This window comes from Leuciscus leuciscus, assembly GCF_965113295.1.
Source record: "Leuciscus leuciscus genome assembly, chromosome: 20".
NCBI classification, from domain to species: Eukaryota; Metazoa; Chordata; class Actinopteri; order Cypriniformes; family Leuciscidae; genus Leuciscus; species Leuciscus leuciscus.
Genome location: NC_138744.1, coordinates 18,663,578 through 18,685,158, shown reverse-complemented (window position 1 = coordinate 18,685,158; position 21,581 = coordinate 18,663,578). Strand labels below are relative to the sequence as shown.

The following is a 21,581-nucleotide window of genomic DNA, read 5'->3' as shown; positions in this document are numbered from 1 at the left end:
TAAATATTTGTACACTTCTGAAACATTTATTCGAATATAACCGTCTTGTCCTTTATATCAAATAACCATGGTTATTACATATGAGCAACTTTGCAACTTTGCCACAGGCCAGACAGAGAGAGACTCTTTGAGGGACAGGAAAACATAAGGACAACCACATTCATGGAAAGTAGTTTCACTTGAATTAAACAGACGCTGAGGTTGATTGACTTCATCCTAGAATTTTGACACCGTGTACACAAGAATGTTGGTAAACATTATTCAAGTAAAGGCGTGGGCCCTAAAGCCCAATGATGGTTCTCATTACAGTCCTGTACTTAACTACACAAATGGGAGATTTAATAGCACACGTTTCAGTGGAATAAAACCCTTGAGTTTTTAAGTTTGTCAAGCTGTCCATTTATAATAACAATACAAAAAACAAAACCACAATAACACTTTCTAAAGAAGAGCAGGATTTGGGAGCAGACCTAATTAGATAGATGATGGTTTCAGCTCTTTAAGCTTTCGCATTAATAATCTCAATAAACTCTGGTTTCAAGGAAGCGCCGCCCACCAGGAAGCCATCCACGTCTTTCTGGGAAGCAAGCTCCTTGCAGGTCCCTCCAGTGACAGACCCTGAAACGATGGACCATAAAATAAAAAGGTTACATTTTCACCAGGAATGTTTTTTATATATAAAGAGCAGCACACATAAAATATCTTTATTGCTGAGGATATTTGGATCTGCTGTTGCTTAGAAAACGTCTCTAAATCTTCCAAAAAGTAAAGCAAACCATTAACTACGAGCCCTAAAATAAGCACAGCTTCATCAGTTTATAGTAATAAATTACACTAGTATCATGTTGAAAAAAAGAAAAGAAAAAGGAGACAAAAAGCTGTCTCTTGGGTTGTACCCTTTCAAAAGGTACACCTTTGTACCTTATTTATTCCTAAAGGCTAAATATTAGTACCTTAAAGAAATATATTAATACCTAAAGTGTACATATTAGTACACTTGTGAATGTATGCATTATGAATGCATGACTACCCAAATTAGATGTCATTTGCATACCCATAATTGAACAAATCCTTTCACGCTTAAATTCGAATGTTTCGGTCACTACCAGTGAGCAGAGCCGGATTAGTACCCCCAGGGGCCCCTGGGCACTGAAGCTCATGGGCCCCCTCCCCTACCTGACAACCACACTCTGACAACCACACAACAAGAGAGAGACAGACAGACACAGACACAGACACAGACACAGACACAGACACAGACACAGACACAGACACAGACACAGACACGGTGTGGGATTTGACCTATGGATTTGACCTATGGATTTGACATGCCAATCACTATTGGTCAAAAGCTGAATGACAGGTTCACAAGACAATGATACAATTTTTTTTTTTCTGAAAAGCAGGGCTGCACGATTTGGGGAAAATGTCATATTGCGATTGCGATATAATAAACAAATGGTTTCATGAGTCAGCTTGCTTGGTTCCCAAGTAAAATGCACACACAGATTAGTGATAATGCTGAAATGTGTATTTCTCGACTCAAACTAGCAACAACAACTAAATGCAATGTGTTATCAAATTAAAATAATATTTTTTACAAAATTAAATATTTACATCTTTGCAAACTTGTTATTTGTCTCAATAATACAATAGTAAAAAATAAATGTCATATTTACCAGTGCCCTTACTGTCTAACAGGTAGGCCTACACTGTAAAAAATGTCTAACCTCTCCAAGTAAATTTTCTACTGACTGGTCACATCTAAATTTTTTAATTGGCCCAAGTGCAATTCTTGTTGCAATAGTCTGTTAACATTGGCTCAATGAGAAATACTACGTCAGACTAATTGAAAAATTTAGATGTGATCACAGTATATCGATATTGAATAAAGTTATCAAACAGTCTGCACTGCATAAATTATAAATTAAATATAGACTAATCCTTATTAAAGCTAAAAACGTTCTTTAGTCAAGAGCAGTGAGTAATTTTCTCTGTTCTTTTTGTTCTTTGATTAACTTTACTAACAGAAAGCTTTATTGGCTGCGGTCTCTTTAAGACCAGCCGCTGCTGAAAGAGACGCGGATCTCACACGCGCCTCATTCTCTCACACCTCTTCATGGTCATCATAAGTAGCTCTTATGTTATGAAGATACTCGACAAAAAACTGACATTTTGGCATAATTGTGTGGGTTATTGTAAGTTCAAGCACGAAAGAGAACTGTATTCTGGCGTGCTGTCTGTGCGCACGATACTGGCGCGTCTTTCTGTGTGTGTGTGTGTGTGTGTGTGTGTGTGTGTGTGTGTGTGACAGTCACACTTTTGTCTTGTTGCACATGAATTGTTTAAAAGCATTTGCATGAATAAGAGCGGGATCATATAATGTAATATACACTTTTTAAAAATTCTGATTGGATTATCAAGATCGAGGCCAAGCCTTGTGTATACTATTTTTATGTAGCGCAAAAAAAAAAAAAAACTCTGATCACGGAGGGCCCCTCTCTACGCAAGGGCCCCTGGGCACGTGTCCAGATTGCCCGTATGGTAGATCCGGCCCTGCCAGTGAGGTACCCAGCCAAAGTGATAGATGTTGACTCAGCGAATTTCGCTCTTTTAGTATTTGAGAAAAAATTTGTTTTTAAAAAGTGCAGTTTGGTATTTTGACAAACAAGTATACTACAGTAAAGTTGTATTACTGTTTATTATAGAGTTGTTTGAAGTACTTGATTATGATTGGTCAGTCGCAGCATCCAGCGGTCAGATGTTTAGCTGATGTATACGTCTCTCATTCTCGGAGGACTCTTTCACGTTTCATACGGATGCAGAAAAATCACCTCAGAGGACTTTAAACAGTTTTAATATTACTATAACATTGTTGCAGTGTTTGTCCTGTTGCTTGGCTCATAGTTTTTGATATTTTTAGAGGGAGCTTTAAGATTGATGTACTAGTAACATAGAATAATTGCTTCAGTCACCATGGGTGAGACACTTACTCGCAGTGATGGGGGGGCTTTACTGCACATCAACTAGGTAGAAATGTACTCTTTTAGTATTTGTCCAGTAGGTTTTCTTTAAAAGGAAACTCCTCCATAACACAGTTTAAAGAATGATTACTTATTTGATATCTGGGAATGCTGTCAGTATAAAGTTTCAGCACAGTGGAACTGCTTTACACATGGTGTCATTTTGTCTCAAAGCTGATGTGCTATCATAAAAAAAATAAAAAAAACTCTTGTCCAGAAAAAGTAAATGTAATTAGTAGCAAGTAACATTGTTGTTTAAATTTGCATAATAATGCCTTTGGCATGGTGAACTTAATCTTGTTTTCCTCAGTCACCATTTGCGAGATACTCGTTCAAATTGATGGGAGAGATTCTGTGAAGAATGAAAAGCTAAAAATTTGCTCTTTTAGTTTGTTCAGTAGGTTTTCTATAAAAGAAAGCTCCTTCATACTGGTTAAAAGGAAGATACTTTAAAATATCATGTTTGAGCTTTCAAAATATTTTAGGGTAAAAGTTTTATTACGGTTGTTTAAAAGGTATGACTTATTTCTTTTGTGCTATAAACATGCTTGTTCAGAAAAAATAAGTGTACTTTATTTTGATTGGTCAGTCACAGCGCTCCGATGGGTTATGGTAAATATTAAGGAACTTCTGAGTATAAAAAAATAAAATAAAACTAGTTTCACGTCTCTCGCATTACACTACTGACTCATTCTTTCTTGTTTTATGTGATTTTTAATACAATTTATTTCACATAAGAAGTGTTTGTGCAGTTATTTGGCTGATAGGTTTCAATACAATATTTTTAGAGGAAGCTTTACAATGATATACTAGTAAACGTATAAAATAATTGCTTCAGTCACCAAGGAAGCCGCTTTATAGCTGTTGTTAGGGAGTGTTTCAGTGTTGGTGAGCGTTTCCCCATCAGTGTTTGTGAGCATCTCACCCATGATGACTCAAATGTTGAGTTCAAACTTTCTAAATATTTCAGAATATTCCTTTTAAACAAGTATGAAGAACACCTACTGATTACTACTGATCATCAAACCTACTGATCTTTTTTTTTTATAGAAAACCTACTGATTAAATACTATATCAGTAAACTTCGAGAATTATAGTTCACCAAATCTCTCTCATCAATTTGAACGAGTATCTCACTCATGGTGACTCAGAAGTTGACCTTAATCTTGTTTTCCTCAGTCACCATGAGTGAGATACTCATTCAAATTGATTGGAGAGATTCAGTGAACTATGATTAGCTAGAAATTTGCTCTTTTAGTATTTGTTCAATAGGTTTTCTATAAAAGAAAGCCCTTTCATACCTGTTGAATGAAAGATATTTTGAAATCTCAAACTTAATATTCTTAAGTTTGAGAATATTAATATTAATAATGTTGTTATAAGCATGAGCCCCGTCTGATTGGTCGTGGCGGCGGTGTTGCAACCATCTATAGAGATATTCTCAATGTTAATCAGAAAACGGGTTATACGTTTATTTCATTTGAAGTACTTGTACTAAATGTTATGCTCTTAGATGTTAGAAAAACATCCCTATTATCTCTAGCCTTGGCTACCGTATATAGACCGCCAGGGCCTTACGCTGATTTCCTAAAAGAGTTTGCAGATTTTCTCTCAGACCTATTAGTCAATGTCGATAAAGCATTAATTGTTGGAGATTTTAACATACATGTAGATAATCCAAATGATGCGTTAGGGGCTGCGTTTACAGATTTATTCAATTCATTTGGGGTCAAGCAAAACGTCACCGGACCAACTCATCGTCTTAATCATACACTCGATTTAATTATATCACATGGAACCGATCCAACCGATATAGATATCATTCCACAAAGTGATGATGTCACTGATCACTACATGGTAACTTGCATATTACGTACTGCTGTAATATGTCATGCGGCGTCGCGTTATCAACCAGGCAGAACAATCCTCCCATCCACCATAGATAATTTCTCAAATTGCTTATCTAATCTGTCTCAGCTGCTGCCTGAACCCAAACAAACAGATGAACTAGAAGAACTAACTAGCACTATGAGCACCATTCTCTCTAGAACATTGGATGTGGTTGCACCTATTAAATTAAAAAAGGTCAGAGAGAAAATTAAAGCACCATGGTACAACAATACTACGCATGTTTTAAAGAGAGAAACCCGTATTTTAGAGCGTAAATGGAAACAAACTAATTTAGAGGTCTTTAGAATCGCGTGGAAAGACAGTATGTCACGTTATAAAAAGGCCCTAAAAGCGGCCAGGGCTGAGCACCTCCGCAAACTAATAGAAAACAACCAAAACAACCCATGCTGTTCGTTGCTCAGACTCGCTCTCCCAGTTTAAAACTAGATTAAAGTCGCATCTCTTCAGCCAGGCATTCTTATAATCCTACAGTTCAAACTACAATCCGGCCTCTAGCTCATAAATGCCAGAGGAGAACTGGCCCCCGACTGAGCCTGGGTTCTCCCAAGGTTTTTTTTTTCTCCATTAGGTCACCTGGAGTTTTAGGACACCATTAGGTCACTTGATGGAGTTTTTTGGTTCCTTGCCACTGTTGCCTTTGGCTTGCTCAGTTGGGGATATTTAATTTAATTTTATCAATCAATAAATTCCTCTTGAAACAAACTTTGTTGTATTATTTTAATTTAATACTGTGAAGCTGCTTTGATACAATCTGTCTTGTGAAAAGCGCTATACAAATATACTTGACTTGAGTAAAATATTAATACAGTTGTAAAAGGTGTTACTTTGTCATTACTTATTAGAGATGGGTGATACCACTTATTTTGTTTTTGATATGATACCTATAATTTCAAGTTAAAATACCTCTAAACTGAAGTTTTAAATTAATTTTTTATTATTGAATTTCTGAGAGTAAAATGGTTAAGGACACCCACTTAACATTATTTTTGAAAGGCATTTTAAAATTCAATACGCCCTAATTGGAATTTATTAATTATATTTTTGTTTACACATGGTTAAAATGTTTACTTGTAGAGGTAACCATGGAAATCTACAAAATATTATAAGCCTAGTTGAACTATGGTCACTGTAATGTTCATTTTCATAAGGGACTGCCAGTGACAGGCTGTTGCACCCATAAAATGCAACCTTTTTATTCTGATTCTTATTCGGCAGTGTGTGAACGCTCTGTGATTGATTAGTTCTGACTTGCAGCATTTGTTCAGATAAGCAGGAAAATAGTTGTAGTACACAATTATCCACTAACATATGTTATTCATCCAATTCAATGCATACTGTGTGCATTACATTTCATGTCAAATAAACAAAATCACTGGTAAAAAAAGACAAAAAATTTTTTTTGTATCTATACTTTCGATGCTCGACGTCAGTATCGATATTTCATATCGATACGCCCATCCCTATTGCTTATATGCTATAAACACGCTTGTCCAGAAATAACTGCATACTTGATTGGTCAGTCGCAGCACTCAGAAGTTCCTTAATAGTTACCATAACCCATCTGAGTATAAAAAAAAAACGGCACTAGTTTCACGTTTCTCGTATTACACCGAGGACTCATTCTTTCTTGTTTTATGTGAAATCAATTGTATTAAAAATCTCCTCAGAGGTGTTTGTGCAGTTACTTAGCTGATAGTTTGAGATACAACATTTTTTAGAGGAAGCTTTAAGATGATATACTAGTAAATCTATCAAATAATTGCTTCAGTCACCATGGGTGAGACACTCATTCACACTGATGGGTGAGCGTCACTGCACAATAACTGGCCAGAAAATGTACTCTTTTAGTATTTGTCCAGTAGGTTTCCTTTAAAAGGAAGCCCCTTTATAGCTGTTGAAATAAAAATTGTGGAAGTTTGAGGTTGGTATTTTGTAGTGAAATTATATCACAGCTCTATGGTGTTATTTTATCTCTTTGCTGATGTGACATCATCAAAAATCTTGTCCAGAAACAGTACATGTAATTAGTAGCAGGTAACATTGTTGGGGGCGTGTTAAAATTAGCATAATAATGCCTTGTACAATTTCAACTTATACTTGTTTGCTTCAATCACCATGAGTGATATACTCATTTAAAAGGCACTGTTTAAGCCTGGTATTAAGATGCGTTTTGGTCGATTAGAATAGATCACATGGAGATGATGCTAAATACCGGTGTAAGAGGGATCTACAACGTTTTGAGCTTGGCATGGTCCAGTTTTGACCACTTCCGGAGGTTGTCGAAAATGCATATGACTGAATGGGAACGCCTACTCTCAGCCTACTGACCTAATGTGTAAACATTATGGGAAGTGTTTGTCCAGTAGGTTTCCTTTAAAAGGAAGCCACTTCATAACTGTTGAAAGAAAGAGTTCTTGAAGATTAAGTTCAACTTGTGAAACGCAAATTTAAACACACCCTGAGCAATGTTACCTCCTACTAATTACATATATACGGTTTCTGAAAAACAAAACAAAAAAAACCACCACATATAGAGATAATGAGCTATGATATAATTTCACTATAAAATACAAAGCTCGAACTTCTAAAATCTTTACGTCTCATTCGTCCTTCGGATGAGACGTAAAACCGAGGTCCTGACTCTCTGTGGTCATTAAAAATCCCATGGCATTTCTCGTAAAAAGAGTAGGGGTGTAACCCCGGTGTCCTGGCCACATTCCACCCATTGGCCCTTACCAATCATGGCCTCCTAATAATCCCCTTACATTGAATTTGCTCTATCACTCGCTCTCCTCTCTCCACCTATAGCTGGTGTGTAGTGAGCGCACTGGCGCCGTTGTACTGTGGCTGCCGCCACATCATCCAAGTGGATGCTGCACACTGGTGGTGGTTGAGGAGACATCCCCTGATATGATTGTAAAGCGCTTTGGGTGTACAGTAGTACATATGAAAGCGCTATATAAATGCCTCATTCTATTCTATTCCATGCTATTCTTTATTTCAACTACTCTAAAATGGCTTCATTTTAAAGGAAACCAACTGGACAAATACTAAAAAAAGTACATTTCTTGTTACTTATTGTGCAGTAACGCACTCCCAGTGTTAGTGAGTATTTCACCCTTGGTGATTAAAATATTAAGTTCAAGCTTTATAAAATATCTTCCTTTTAACAAGTATGAAGGAGTTTTCTTTTATAGAAAACCTACTGGACAAATACTAAAAGAGCAAATTTCGACATAATCATAGTTCACCAAATCTCTCCCATCAATATGAACGAGTATCTCACTCATGGTGACTCAGAAGTTGACCTTAATCTTGTTTTCCTCATGCTGGGTACACACCAAAAGATTTTTTACATCTTATAAGATTTTCAAAATGTGATAGACCACAAATGAGGACAAAAAATCCTAGATTTAAGCGTTTTGCTCCTATAGTGTGTGGTGTGCCATGATGTGACAAAGACAGCACGCCAAACACGAACAGATTTTCAACCAGAGTCTCGACTGTGAACACAGGAAATCTCGCAAAATCTTGCGAGACTTCAGAATAAGCATGGCGGACGATATGCAGGAAGAAATTGCAATGATAGTGTTTGGAATGATTTTCACAGAAAATTCACGTGAAAAAAACCCCATTGTACCCACCATTATATATAACCTTTTATTACAGAAATATATTCATTCTTCATTGTCTTTATTTAATCCCTCTATAGAACCTCACCGAACCCTTAACACTCAGCTTCCTGCAAGTGTGTGTGTGTGAGAATGACCATGTCTTCCATCATCTCGCTTTCTGATTGGATATTGTTTTGTTTCACGTGATAATCTCCAGAATGTGCACGCGTTTGTCCTCGGAGTTCCCCCCACACATCAGGATTTCTGATCGTAAATATTCAACATGTTTAATATTTACGATTCGCGGTCGGGGCGGCTCCGACGTTCTTCCGAGCAGGTTTGGACACTCTTAACACACCTCACACCAAGGGAAAATCTGATAAGATAATCTGTTGAACCATCAAGATAATCGGGACATAGCTAGGATTGTCGGAAGGGGGGAAAATCGGCCCAAAATCAGTCCGATTATCTTTTGGCGTGTACCCAGCATCAGTCACCATGAGTGAGATACTCGTTCAGATTGATGGGAGAGATTCAGTGAACTATGATTAGCTAAAATTTGCTCTTTTAGTATTTGTCCAGTAGGTTTTCTATAAAAGAAAACCCTTTCATACCTGTTAAATGAAAGATATTTTGAAGTAAAATATTATTACAGATGTTACTTTGTCATTACATAATAGGGATGGGTGGTACCACTTATTTTGTTTTTGATATGATACCCATAATTTCAAGATAAGATACTTCTAAACTGAACTTTTAAATTATATATATTTTTTATATTACCGAATTACTAAGAGTAAAATGGTTAAGGATACCCACTTAACATTATTTTTGAAAGGCATTTTAACACTCAATACGCCCTAATTGGAATTTATTAGATTATATATTTGTTTACACATGGTTAAAATGTTTACTTGTAGTGGTAACCATGGAAATCTACAAAATATTATAAGCCTAGTTGAACTATGGTCACTGTAATGTTCATTTTCATAAGGGATTGCCAGTGACAGGCTGTTGCACCCATAAAATGCAACCTTTTTATTCTGATTCTTATTCGGCAGTGTGTGAACGCTCTGTGATTGATTAGTTCTGACTTGCAGCATTTACATGTATTCAGATAAGCAGGAAAATAGTTCTAGTACACAGTTATCCACTAACATATGTTATTCATCCAATTCAATGCATACTGTGTGCATTACATTTCTTGTCAAATAAACAAAATCACTGGTAAAAAAAACAAACAACTATTGTATCGATTTTTTTTTTTTTTTGAGTATCGATACTTTCGATGCTCGACGTCAATATCGATATTTCATATCGACACGCCCATTCCTATTGCTTATACGCTATAAACACACCTGTCCAGAAATAATTGCATACTTGATTGGTCAGTCGCAGCACTCAGTGGTCAGAAGTTCCTTAATATTTACCATAACCCATCTGAGTATTAAAAAAAAAAACGGCACTAGTTTCACGTCTCTCGTATTACACCGAGGACTCATTCTTGTTTTATGTGAAATCAATTGTATTAAAAATCTCCTCAGAGGTGTTTGTGCAGTTACTGATAGTTTGAGATACAACATTTTTTAGAAGAAAATTTTATCTATAAAATAATTGCTTCAGTCACCGTGGGTGAGACACTCATTCACACTGATGGGGGAGCGTCACTGCACAATAACTGGCCAGAAACGTACTCTTTTAGTATTTGTCCAGTAGGTTTCCTTTAAAAGGAAGCCCCTTTATAGCTGTTGAAATAAAGATTGAGCAAGTTTGAGGTTGGTATTTTGTAGTGAAATTATATCACAGCTCTGTGGTGTTATTATATCTCTTTGCTGATGTGACCTCATCAAAAATCTTGTCCAGAAACAGTATATGTAATTAGTAGCAGGTAACATTGTTGGGGGAGTGTTAAAATTAGCATAATAATGCCTTGCACAATTTCAACTTATACTTGTTTGCTTCGATCACCATGAGTGAGATACTCATTTAAAAGGCACTGTTTAAGCCTGGTATTAAGAGGTGTTTGGGTTGATTAGATCACATGGAGATGATGCTAAATGCCGGTATAAACGGGGTCTACAACGTTCTGAGCTTGGCATGGTCCAGTTTTGACCACTTCCAGAGGTTGTCGAAAACGCATATGACTGAATGGGTTCGAACGGCCACAAAATACGCTTACTCTCAGCCTACTGACCTAATGTGTAAACATTATGGGAAGTGTTTGTCCAGTAGGTTTCCTTTAAAAGGAAGCCACTTCATAACGGTTGAAAGAAAGAGTTCTTGAATATTAAGTTCAACTTGTGAAAAGGCATTATGCAAATTTAAACACGCCCTGAGCAATGTTACCTCCTACTAATTACATATACTGTTTCTGAAAAAAAAACTAAAAAAACACCACATATAGAGCTGTGATATAATTTCACTATAAAATACAAAGCTCGAACTTCTACAATCTTTATTTCAACTATTCTAAAATGGCTTCATTTTAAAGGAAACCAACTGGACAAATATTAAGAGAGTAGATTTCTAGTTACTTATTGTGCAGTGACGCACTCCCATCAGTGTTTGTGAGTATTTCACCCTTTATGACTAAAATATCAAGTTCAATCCTTCAAAATATCTTTTTTTAACAAGTATTAAAGGGTTTTCTTTTATAGAAAACCTACTAGACAAATACTAAAAGAGCAAATTTCTAGATAACCATAGTTCACCAAATCTCTCTGATCAATTTTAACGAGTATCTCACTCATGGTGACTCACAAGTTGAACTTAATCTTGTTTTCCTCAGTCACCATGAGTGAGATAGTCGTTCAGATTGATGGGAAAGATTCGGTGAAATATGATTAGCTAAAAATTTGCTCTTTTAGTAAATGTCAAGAAAGTTTTCTATAAAAGAACTCTTTCATACCTGTTAAATGAAAGATATTTTGAAATAAATATTATTATAGTTGTAAAAGGCGGCAGTTTGTCATTAAATAATAGGGATGAGTGATACCACTTTTATTTTTGATATGATAACCATCATTTCAAAATAAGATATCTCTAAATTGAACTTTTAAATAAAATAAAATAATATTATTGAATTACTAAGAGGAAAATGGTTAATGATACCCACGTAACATTATTTTTGAAAGGCATTTTAACATTCAATACGCCCTAATTGGAATTTATTAGATTATATTTTTGTTTACACATGGTTCAAATATTTACTTGTGGTTACCATGGAAAACTACAAAATATTATAAGCCTAGTTGAACCATGGTCACTGTAATGTTCATTTTCATAAGGGACTGCCAGTGACAGGCTGTTGCACCCATAAAATGCAACCTTTTTATTCTGATTCTTATTCGGCAGTGTGCGAACGCTCTGTGATTGATTAGTTCTGACTTGCAGCATTTACATGCAAGATACTCGTTCAAATTGATTGGAGAGATTCGGTGAACTATGATTAGCTAGAAATTTGCTCTTTTAGTATTTGTCCAGTAGGTTTTCTATAAGAAAAAGCCCCTTCATTCTTGTTAAAAGATATATATATATAAAAAAAAAAGTTTTAAAAGTTTAAACTTAACATTTTGTAGTGAAGTAATAATAAAGCTTGATAAATGGTGTTACTTTGCCTAGAAATAGAATGCATAGGTAGAAGTACTAGTGGATGACATCACTGGAGGCGTATGAATTTGCATTATCAGTCCCATGGGTGAGATACTCACTCAAAGGAATCCGATGAATTAAATTTTAATGGGAAATTTGGTCTTTTAGTATTTGTCCAAAAGGTTTCCTTTAAAAGGAAGCTGCTTCATATTAGTTCAAAAATGGTTTGTTTGTTTTAAAGGGTTTAGCAAACAGTCAAAGATATATTTATGCATCTATGGATGTACTAAACAACAACTATATTTATTATCTAGAAACAGTCTTGGAGGGCTTAGTAAAATCTGATCCACTTAAAGAGAAAGGCATAATGGGTAGCATTATGGGTAATGGGTAGTAATTTGAATACCACATTACTACTTACTGTATACATCAGTATGTGCTGCTTTCTATTTTTGAAAAAGCCGCATGTGAAAGGGCATTAATGCATGATGCACATTTTAAACAGAATTATGCTACATCACTGTCATATCACTTCTATCACAACCTCATCACTTCAGTCACCATGAGTGAGGAATCCGCTCAGTGATTCACTACACCAGAAGTAGGTAAAAAATTTGATCTTTTAATATGTGTTGAGTATGTTTCCTTTAAAAGGAAGCTCCTTATTACTCGTTAAAATAAAGATTTATTTAAAGTTTGATTGAAAATGAAAAAGTTGATTATATCCAAGAATTTGAGTGTTTTGTAACAATATGACATGCACCTTTTTATGTATAGTGACAATTGATTAAACGACTGACTGTTGTTACTATACACTTCAGATTTGTCAGTAGCATGTTTATGTAGTTGTGTGGCATGACTATAATAAATCCCTACATAATGTTTCTATATAAACATACTGAAGTGAATATAAACCAGAATGAGCCATAAACCTTCCCAAACAGTAATACACAGCACTAGCATCATGCCAGTATGTGTATGGCTTACATTTGCACAGCACAGTCCACCATGAATTCTCCAGTTCTTTATTTACATTCTTATACATTCCTCGTTCTTTATTTACATTCTTATACATTCCTCGTTTTTTTAATAAGCAGTGGGTGGGAGGTGAAAGCATTAAAGGAGACGTGTCTAAATTTGCACACATGATGCCTTTTACATGTTTCAAATGCTTTTGTAATTATTCAATATAAAGTAATGGACTAGTATCAAGTGAAAGATTTGATTTAACCAGTTTAACACATTTAATTTAACCAATCAAATGTTGGTTACAATAAATTTGCATGACTCCTCTTATTGTTGAACTTAATCTTGTTATCTTCAGTCACCATGAGTGAGATACTCGTTCAAATTGATGGGAGAGATTCAGTGAACAACGGTTAGCTACAAATTTGCTCTTTTACTATTTGTCTAGTAGGTTTTCTATAATAGAAAACCCCACATACTTGTAAAAAGAAAGATGTATTAAAAGTTTAAGCTTAACATTTTGTAGTATAGTATTAACACTTGATAAATGGTGTGACTTTGTCTAGAAATAGTATGCATAGTTAGTTATGAATGACATCACTGGGGGTGTTTTTCATTAGATTCATTTTCAGTCACCATGGGTGAGATACTCACTCAAAGGGAGTGGATGAATTCAGTTTTAATGGGATTGTTGGTATTGTTCTATGGAAAAAGGAAAACAATGTTTAGAGCACTGACCTCCATAGATGATCCTGACGGAGCTGGCAACAGCCTCTGAGACGTTGGCCTTCATCCACTGTCTGAGCTTGTCATGCACCTCCTGAGCCTGTAAGAACAGCAGTGAGAGACTCGGTCACGGAGTTCAATGAAACCAGGAAACATGTTTGAAAAACCTCCATGCTCTAATTCATTCCAAACGTCTCGTCTGTACCTGTTGGGGTGATGCAGTTTTCCCAGTGCCAATGGCCCAAACAGGCTCATAAGCAAGCACCACTTTGCTCCAATCCTTCACATTATCTAAAAGAGATGATAGTTTTATTTCAAATACAAGGAATGTTTTATAATACACACACCACTAAATCAAAAGTTACCTGCAATGAACTTGGTCTGTGCAAAAACCACTTTCTCCGTGATTCCGGCCTCCCTCTCATCCAGCTTCTCACCAATACAGGCGATCACACTCAAACCGCTCTCAAGAGCATGAGCGACCTTCTGGCCAATCAACTATCAGAAAAAAAATGAAAGAAAAAAACCCCCAGTGAGTTCATATGATTTAAGTGAAGTGGTGACCGATTATCTTTTGAGAGACCATTCTATGCTTTGAAATTTTAACTTCAAACTTTGTTTCCTATGTGGTTTGGCATGGTAATCATATTCATACGTACTACATGACTAATAATATCATTTTTCTGTTCAATTCCATTATTTTCATAAAAATGCTCATTCAGAGACTATGCATATTTGAGCTTTGCAAATTTGCATACCCATAATAGTTGACATTTTAACCACCAAAGTAATAAAATTAGATTTTAAATGAACATTTTCTGTTCAAAATAATGTTATACTTCCTTAAATCAGCCTCAAACTTGGAAGTTGGGAGGTGAGAGGATTGTATGGCCTTTTCAAATTTGCATACCCATATAATGCCTTTCAGTTGTTCAAACGCTGCTAAAACTTGTGCAAGAAATAGTCACCACCAGTGAGGTACCCACTCAAATTGATGGGACATCTCACTGCAAAAATAGTAGGTGGAAATTTGCTCTTTTAGTATTTGTCTAGTAGGTTTCCTATAAAAGGAAGCCCCTTCTTTACTGGTAAAAGAAATGTGTCCGGAAATAGTTTAATAGTGAGCTTGAGGTTTTATAGTGAAGTAATATTACAGCCCTATGCCTGGTGTTACTTTAATTTATTAAGTGTTGTAGTAAACATGCTTTTTCAGTTCAAGAGGGTGACGTTGTTGGTGGTGTTTAAATTAGCGTAAAAATGTTTCACGTTTAAAGTGCCCCTAATTATGCTTTTTCGAATATTACCTTTCATGCCATATCCGTTTGTGAATGTAAAAGGTCTGCAAAGTTTTAAAGATCAAAGTGCATAGCAAATAAAGTTACTCCTGAAAAGAGTTGTAAGCAATTCCCGTCTTTCTTCCTGTTAAATATCTATGAAACAAAGAAATACATTTGCATAACTCGTGTTGGAATTGATATGGAAAAAGCGACACCATCGTTCGTATCAATGTGTATCAAGCGCTGAGGAAGCCTACGGAGCTGAAATTCAGGCGTTTCCGGCACATGCTGTAAACAGTTGACCAATCACAAAAGACTGGGTCATCCGACCAATCAGAGCAGAGTAGGCTGATGGTAAGGATGGGTTTAGATAGACTGAATCTTCAAAAGAACCGTTTTCAGACACTTTGAGAAGAAATAAGGTGATGTGCAATGTAAATAATGAGAACATTAAAGTGTTTTTTGAACTTTGAATGCATGTAAACCAACAAACCAAAGGAGACCACCAACAAAATTAGGAACCTTTAAAATAGCATAATAGGGGCACTTTAACTTCCATTCACCTTGTTTGTTTCAGCCACCATGAATGAGATACTAATTCCAAGTAATGGGTGGGATTAACTGCTAAAAGAGTTGCAAACTTGCTCTTTTAGTGTTTGTCAAGTAGGTTTTCTATAAAAGGAAACCCCAAATATTTGTTTTAAAAGAAAACTGACTTTTGAATTCTTTATGCTACGCATATTTTGTTACTTGTTGGTCTAAATAGAAGGAAAATGTAGCCTTAACCAAGCACTTTGGTTTTTTTTAAATAGTATGTTGTACATTGATTACACATAGAATCTGCATTTGCTAAACAGTACAGCTGCTATAAATCAATCTACACACAAGGGGGCAGTAAAACATGGTTTTAGTAGCATTTCCATAGTCAACACTTTTACTGACATCAAATACACCTAATGAAATATGTAACAAAATAAACAAAACAAAAAAATGCTCAGAAAACACACCAGCTGCTGATTTACTCTATAATAAAAATAGGGTTTTCTATAGCATGTAAGGCACTAAGTTACCTCATCACTCTCTCCAAACACATGGCGTCTCTCAGAGTGTCCCAGAATCACCCATTTTACTCCACAATCCTTAATCATCACTGGGCTGAAACAATACAACAGATCTTTCAAGCGACAAATAGGAGTAAAAATATAAAAGATTTTTTGTTTTTTTAAATGCCATAAAATGTGAATGAATTCGATATATTTTCATTTTCATGGATTATTTACTGTGTTTCTGGACTGTAAACGGTTTGACGTGTACCTGATCTCTCCGGTGAAGGCTCCCTTTGCAACCTTGTAGCAGTTCTGTGCCGCCACATCAATGTTAGGTTTCAGCTTGGACCTGGCAAAGTCGAGGTAGATGGGTGGGGCACCACACACAACCTCTGTCAAACAAGCAAACGGGTTAAAAAAAATAAAAAATAAACAAGGAATTGTATCTGCAGTGCTCTTTTTATGTGAAAGACCACCATGGCGAATCGATGTTAGTGTCCTGAACATTTAACCATTCAGATTACTGACAGGACAACTTGCAGTTCTTGATAGTTCATACTTTTTTAGCAAGTAAAAGGCCTTAAGTATAATTGTAAAAATGTCCACCTTTCGGTCATGGTACACATGTTTTTTTGCTGTAAAAACTTTAACAATTTGATAAAGTAATAAAAATAATGCCATTTATGTTCTTATGGATGTCAAGATAAACATTTACGGGACAGAAGCAACTTAGGTTTACTTTATTCCATACATAATTTTTGTGTTCGGTTTAGAAAATTCATGCATCATTTATGAAACAACAGTCTTTTGAGGAACATTTATTTGTACATCTCTCAGTCATCAGTTTCATAGCATTATATGTTTGCCCCCATTGCATTTAATATTTTGTTTAAAGGTTCAATAATTTTTTTTTTTTACAGTTTTTTACTTACTATTGTTTTATATGTCAGTGTTTTTATGATTTTTAAGGCTAGACTGTATTCCCATTGGACGTGGCATTTATACTGTAAAATTATCTTGGGTCATCCTAAATTAAACTCACTGTAAAGGGCAGACATATCTGGCGCTTCGGCCCCCTTGATAAAAGGTCAAAGGAAAAGTTACTCATATGACTGCATACTATATAGGCCACGAAGTAAATCGAAAAAGGCAAACGCTAGTCCAAGATATGACAGTCCGACCCATGACCTTTGCGCGTTAAGCGCTTCTCTCGGGTTTCAGACCATGAATGAAACAGGCGACACACAAGCAGCGTGACTTTTGGACTTTACCAATTCAAAGTCCACAGTTGTGTCATTGACACATCAACTCTGTCTGGATTCTCAAATAAAGTCGGACAGTGATTTTGAACCAGCCAGGTTTACGTCACAGCGAACAGCGGAAACACCGCGCGATCAGAAATCACTCAAAATGCGAAACTGTAACAACTATCGTTCTTTTTCCAGGGTCATATTTTTAAAAGAAATAGCATGAACATTAGTACAGTTATTAGTACATATAGTACAGTTTTGCTGATAAACCGAGCATCCTAAGAATCCTGTCATTGACAGGCCTTGAACATGCACACGCCACACGGTGGAGGCTACGTGCTGGAAATCACACACCCATTTCCAGCATTAACCCTTGAATCACGACACAAGATGAGCATCATTCATTCATTCTGAATATAGAAACATGACGGGCAGTCCACTCTTTTAGAAATCGAATAGTAGCCTACTGTATACACAATTTTAACAGAAACTGGTTTAAATGTTTCTGTCTGGTTGCTGCTAACTGATTAATCGAGATGGTTACAAGCAATAGATTGAATTACACTGTAGAAAACAGAGCTGTTATCTTAATAACTACAACGAGAATGAGCCTGTAAATGATGCGCTTAAAGGCGATGGCAGCGCTGTCAAAAGACCCGCGTGAATGTCATTTCAGGGTCAGTGAAGTGGGTTTGCACAACCCCGAAAGGCCTGTGTTTGCAGTGGCATGTGATTGTGCCTGGTGAAGAGGAAACTGGATGAAATACGCACCGGTGTCTGGGTTGAGTTTAGCGTTATTCAATGTGTTGGCGAGCTCTTCAATGCTCTTTTTGTCGCCGTTCATTTTCCAGTTGCCACCGACGAAAAACTTCCTGCCAGTCATGATTGCAAAAAGTGTTGCTTTCACCAGAAAACAATAGACGAAAGAAACAAACGGGAAGACCTCCAGACGAAGAGACAGCAAGGAAACACAGTTCGCTGGGGTTTATATAACGCTGACTGTAAGCTCCGCCCCCCGGTGCTTCCCATTGGCTTAAGATAACACGCCTGCGAATGTGCTTTCTCTGATTATAGAAGAGAGATACGGGTGCATTCACTGTTCTTTTGTGTCATTTACTACAAATCACAAATCAGCTGTGCTTTGAAAATGTTTTATCCGGTTCTTTCACTTATGGCATGTTTATCATCATAGGGAATATAACAGGAGACATACATAAATGTAAATATGGAGAAATAACTTTAATTTTTAAAGTCAGAAGTTCAACAGTATCTAAACCAATATTAAAGTTTGAAAAATGAGAAAGCAAAAATGTGTAAATATTTGTAAACATTTTCGTGTTTTATTTAACTTTTAATGTCCATATTTTTGTTTGTTTGTTCTTATGTAACCACTGAATGTATTTGTAAATCTTTAATAATTGAATAATTGACCCAATTGAAATAGGAGAACATGGATCTATCGGCCAGTAGAGGCTGGCACTAAAGAGATGTAAAGAGACCCAAAAATAAAAATTCTGTCATTGTTTACTCACCCTCAAGTTGTTCCAAACCTGTATGAATTTCTTTCTTCTGTTGAACACAACTGTTTTGAAGAATATGGTACCAGTTGTGGGGCACCATTGACTTCCATAGTATGGGGAAAAAATACTATGGAAGTCAATGTGGTCTTTCAACTGTTTGGTTACCGACATTCTTCAAAATATCTTATTTAGTGTTCAGCAGAACAAATACATTTATACTGGTTTGAAACAACTTGAGGGTGAGTAAATCATGACAGCGTTTTCATTTTTGGGTGAACTATCTCTTTAATGTATATTTGGAGGTGGGATTAAATTTGCATCCCCACAATGCTTTTCGCCTATGTCGTCTATCAAAGACGTTTTCTGTTATTTTAAGTTATTTAAAGAAAAATATTGCATGAAGTACACGAACGTTTGTTAATAAAACAATCATTTCAGTTTTAATTGGCCTTCTAATATCTTTATAAATGATTCTACTCCAGTCATGTGGTCACCGTCATCGATATGCCTGTCGAAAGTACCGAAACGGGTTCATCAAGCGTTGCTGCGTGGAAATTTGCTCTTTTAGTATTTGTCCAGAAGGTTTCCCTTAAAGGGAAGCCCACCATGTAATGTTTAATGATAGAAAAGTTGCAATAATGTTTTGGTTATGATATATTGTTTGATGATAAACGTAGTTTGATTCTTTATGAGAATAGTTTGGAGACGTACGTTGACAAGACTTTTGCAAAGTGCGCATCAGTTGTGTGCTATTTAGAAATTATTATTTGTTCATTGCAGTATTATTCTATTAAATTAAAACGTTATTAACGTATGTTAATAAACATCAGTATAGAATGCTCTTTTTGAAATGCTAGTTTTCATTTATATCCGTGGTCCATACACGTCACAACAATGACGTTACTAGTAGTGTGACAATAAACAGATACAAATATTCAATACATAAATGACAGCATAGCCCACACAAACACCATCCTCAAAAGAACAAGTTACTAAGTTCTAAGTTAACGTAAAAGTGATTCCAGATCTGGTTTGTTTTATGCCATTGTTTAAAACAAACCACGTGTATTACAGTTTTTCTCAGTCGCTTTGGTGCATTTCTCACATCACTATTTACATTTGCACAACAGTTAATGCAGTTCTCAAAACAATTAGTACAAACTGCAAAACCTAGTTGATAACCTGCAAAAGCGTGTCACTTGCTCAAAATGGATAACTCATTCCTCAAAAGCAAGTATTTATGTCAATGAAAGTGTCAGTGTCATCAAGATGAAAAGTCCTGACACCATTGTTTATGAACAAGATAGTCAAATGGCTTTGTCATGTTTTCATTATGACAGTTTACTCTGTAAATGTTTTCCAATGCAAAAAAGTCAGATCTTGGTGACACTACCTGAAAATGCTCAAGACAGCACTATATACTATTTGCACAGCCATTTGAAAAATACAGTAAAGTTACACATTACTGTATTTAGTGAGGTAACTGAGTACAAGACACTGAATATGTATGTTTCACATTTTTACTGCATATGTTCTTTGCAATTCTAATTTGTTCACAGCATTGTGCAAACGAACAAATACACCCTTATTTACAACAAACATAAACTCCCTTTGGGTAGAGCTGTGCACAACTGGAAACAATATTGCTGTACATATTGGAACTGAACATAGAACATACATAGTACTGTAATCATTCATGCACATCCAGACGTTCCTCTCTGTCTGAAAGCTGAAATTCACCTGAGAGAAATTTTTCAATTTAGGTGACATTTTCAGAAAAGAAAAAAAAAGATTTAAATTTTTTTTTTTTTTTTGCTTGACAGATTTTGACAACTAGTTCAACATTTTTGTATGTAATGACTCAAGCAATGAAATGAGGACTATTGGTTTTATATGGAATGACTATTCAGCATTCACAAGTATAGTTAATTTTGACTGACATGACATAAGCAAATGATAATGTTATAAAACAGCAGAGAGTTGTATGAAAGCAATTGATGCATGTCCAAAAGCATTTGCAATTTGTTGGGAGGAATGAGAAACTGCTACTATGATGTGCACAAATGACTAAATGTTGTGGAGGTTGAACTAACTGTTGTGCAAATGTAAATAGTGATGTGAGAAATGCACCAAAGCGACTGAGAAAAACTGTATTGCACACTTCTTGCGTACTACTGCACATCCATTATTTATTATACAGTTGTTTAAATATATTTTTTTTAAGTGAGTGCTCTAAAAAGAAAAGATGCCTAATAGTGGAAAATGAAAAAAAAAAACTTTATTTATTATCTCTTTATTAACTCTTCAAAAACAGACATTAACATTGTTAAAACAACAAACAGGGTTACACTTTATTTCAAAGTGTTCTTGTGTACTTACTTACTATAGTAATAATAACAGTAAATTATGCATAATTACCAGATAATTACATGCAACAAACCCTCAACCAAACCCTAATCCTATAGTAAGTACATGTTGTTAATTCATATTACTCAGTGCTTATTTGTATAATTACACTGTAACAAGGATGGACACCTTAAAATAAAGTGTAACCAAAAACATACCTCATTTTTAAGTGGGGCGGGGATCATACAGACAGTGTGCAGAGCACGATGTGCAACAGGACAAGTGCAGCAAGGCCGTTTGCTTTGACAAAC

At 35.7% G+C, this 21,581-nt stretch overlaps 1 protein-coding gene across 1 annotated transcript; it reads right to left on the bottom strand.

Moving 5' to 3' along the window:
• Positions 1 to 4: 4 nt before the first annotated feature.
• tpi1b (triosephosphate isomerase 1b) lies at positions 5 to 18,380 on the bottom strand. Its single transcript, XM_082149205.1, has 7 exons — positions 18,176 to 18,380; positions 16,423 to 16,546; positions 16,179 to 16,263; positions 14,197 to 14,329; positions 14,037 to 14,122; positions 13,844 to 13,931; positions 5 to 618 (listed from the first exon to the last, which is right to left on the bottom strand). Exons 1-7 carry the CDS (start codon positions 18,285 to 18,287, stop codon positions 500 to 502), a joined length of 747 nt encoding a protein of 248 aa, XP_082005331.1. The 5' UTR covers positions 18,288 to 18,380; the 3' UTR covers positions 5 to 499.
• Positions 18,381 to 21,581: the final 3,201 nt, after the last annotated feature.

Excerpts from the sequence above, each read along its gene's own strand:
- tpi1b (XM_082149205.1), bottom strand. The coding sequence starts at position 18,287 with ATGACTGGCAGGAAGTTTTTCGTCGGTGGCAACTGGAAAATGAACGGC. Across the intron at positions 14,330-16,178 it reads TGTTTGGAGAGAGTGATGAG|TTGATTGGCCAGAAGGTCGC; the intron begins GTAACTTAGTGC and ends TTTTTCTGATAG. Across the intron at positions 14,123-14,196 it reads ACAGACCAAGTTCATTGCAG|ATAATGTGAAGGATTGGAGC; the intron begins GTAACTTTTGAT and ends CATCTCTTTTAG.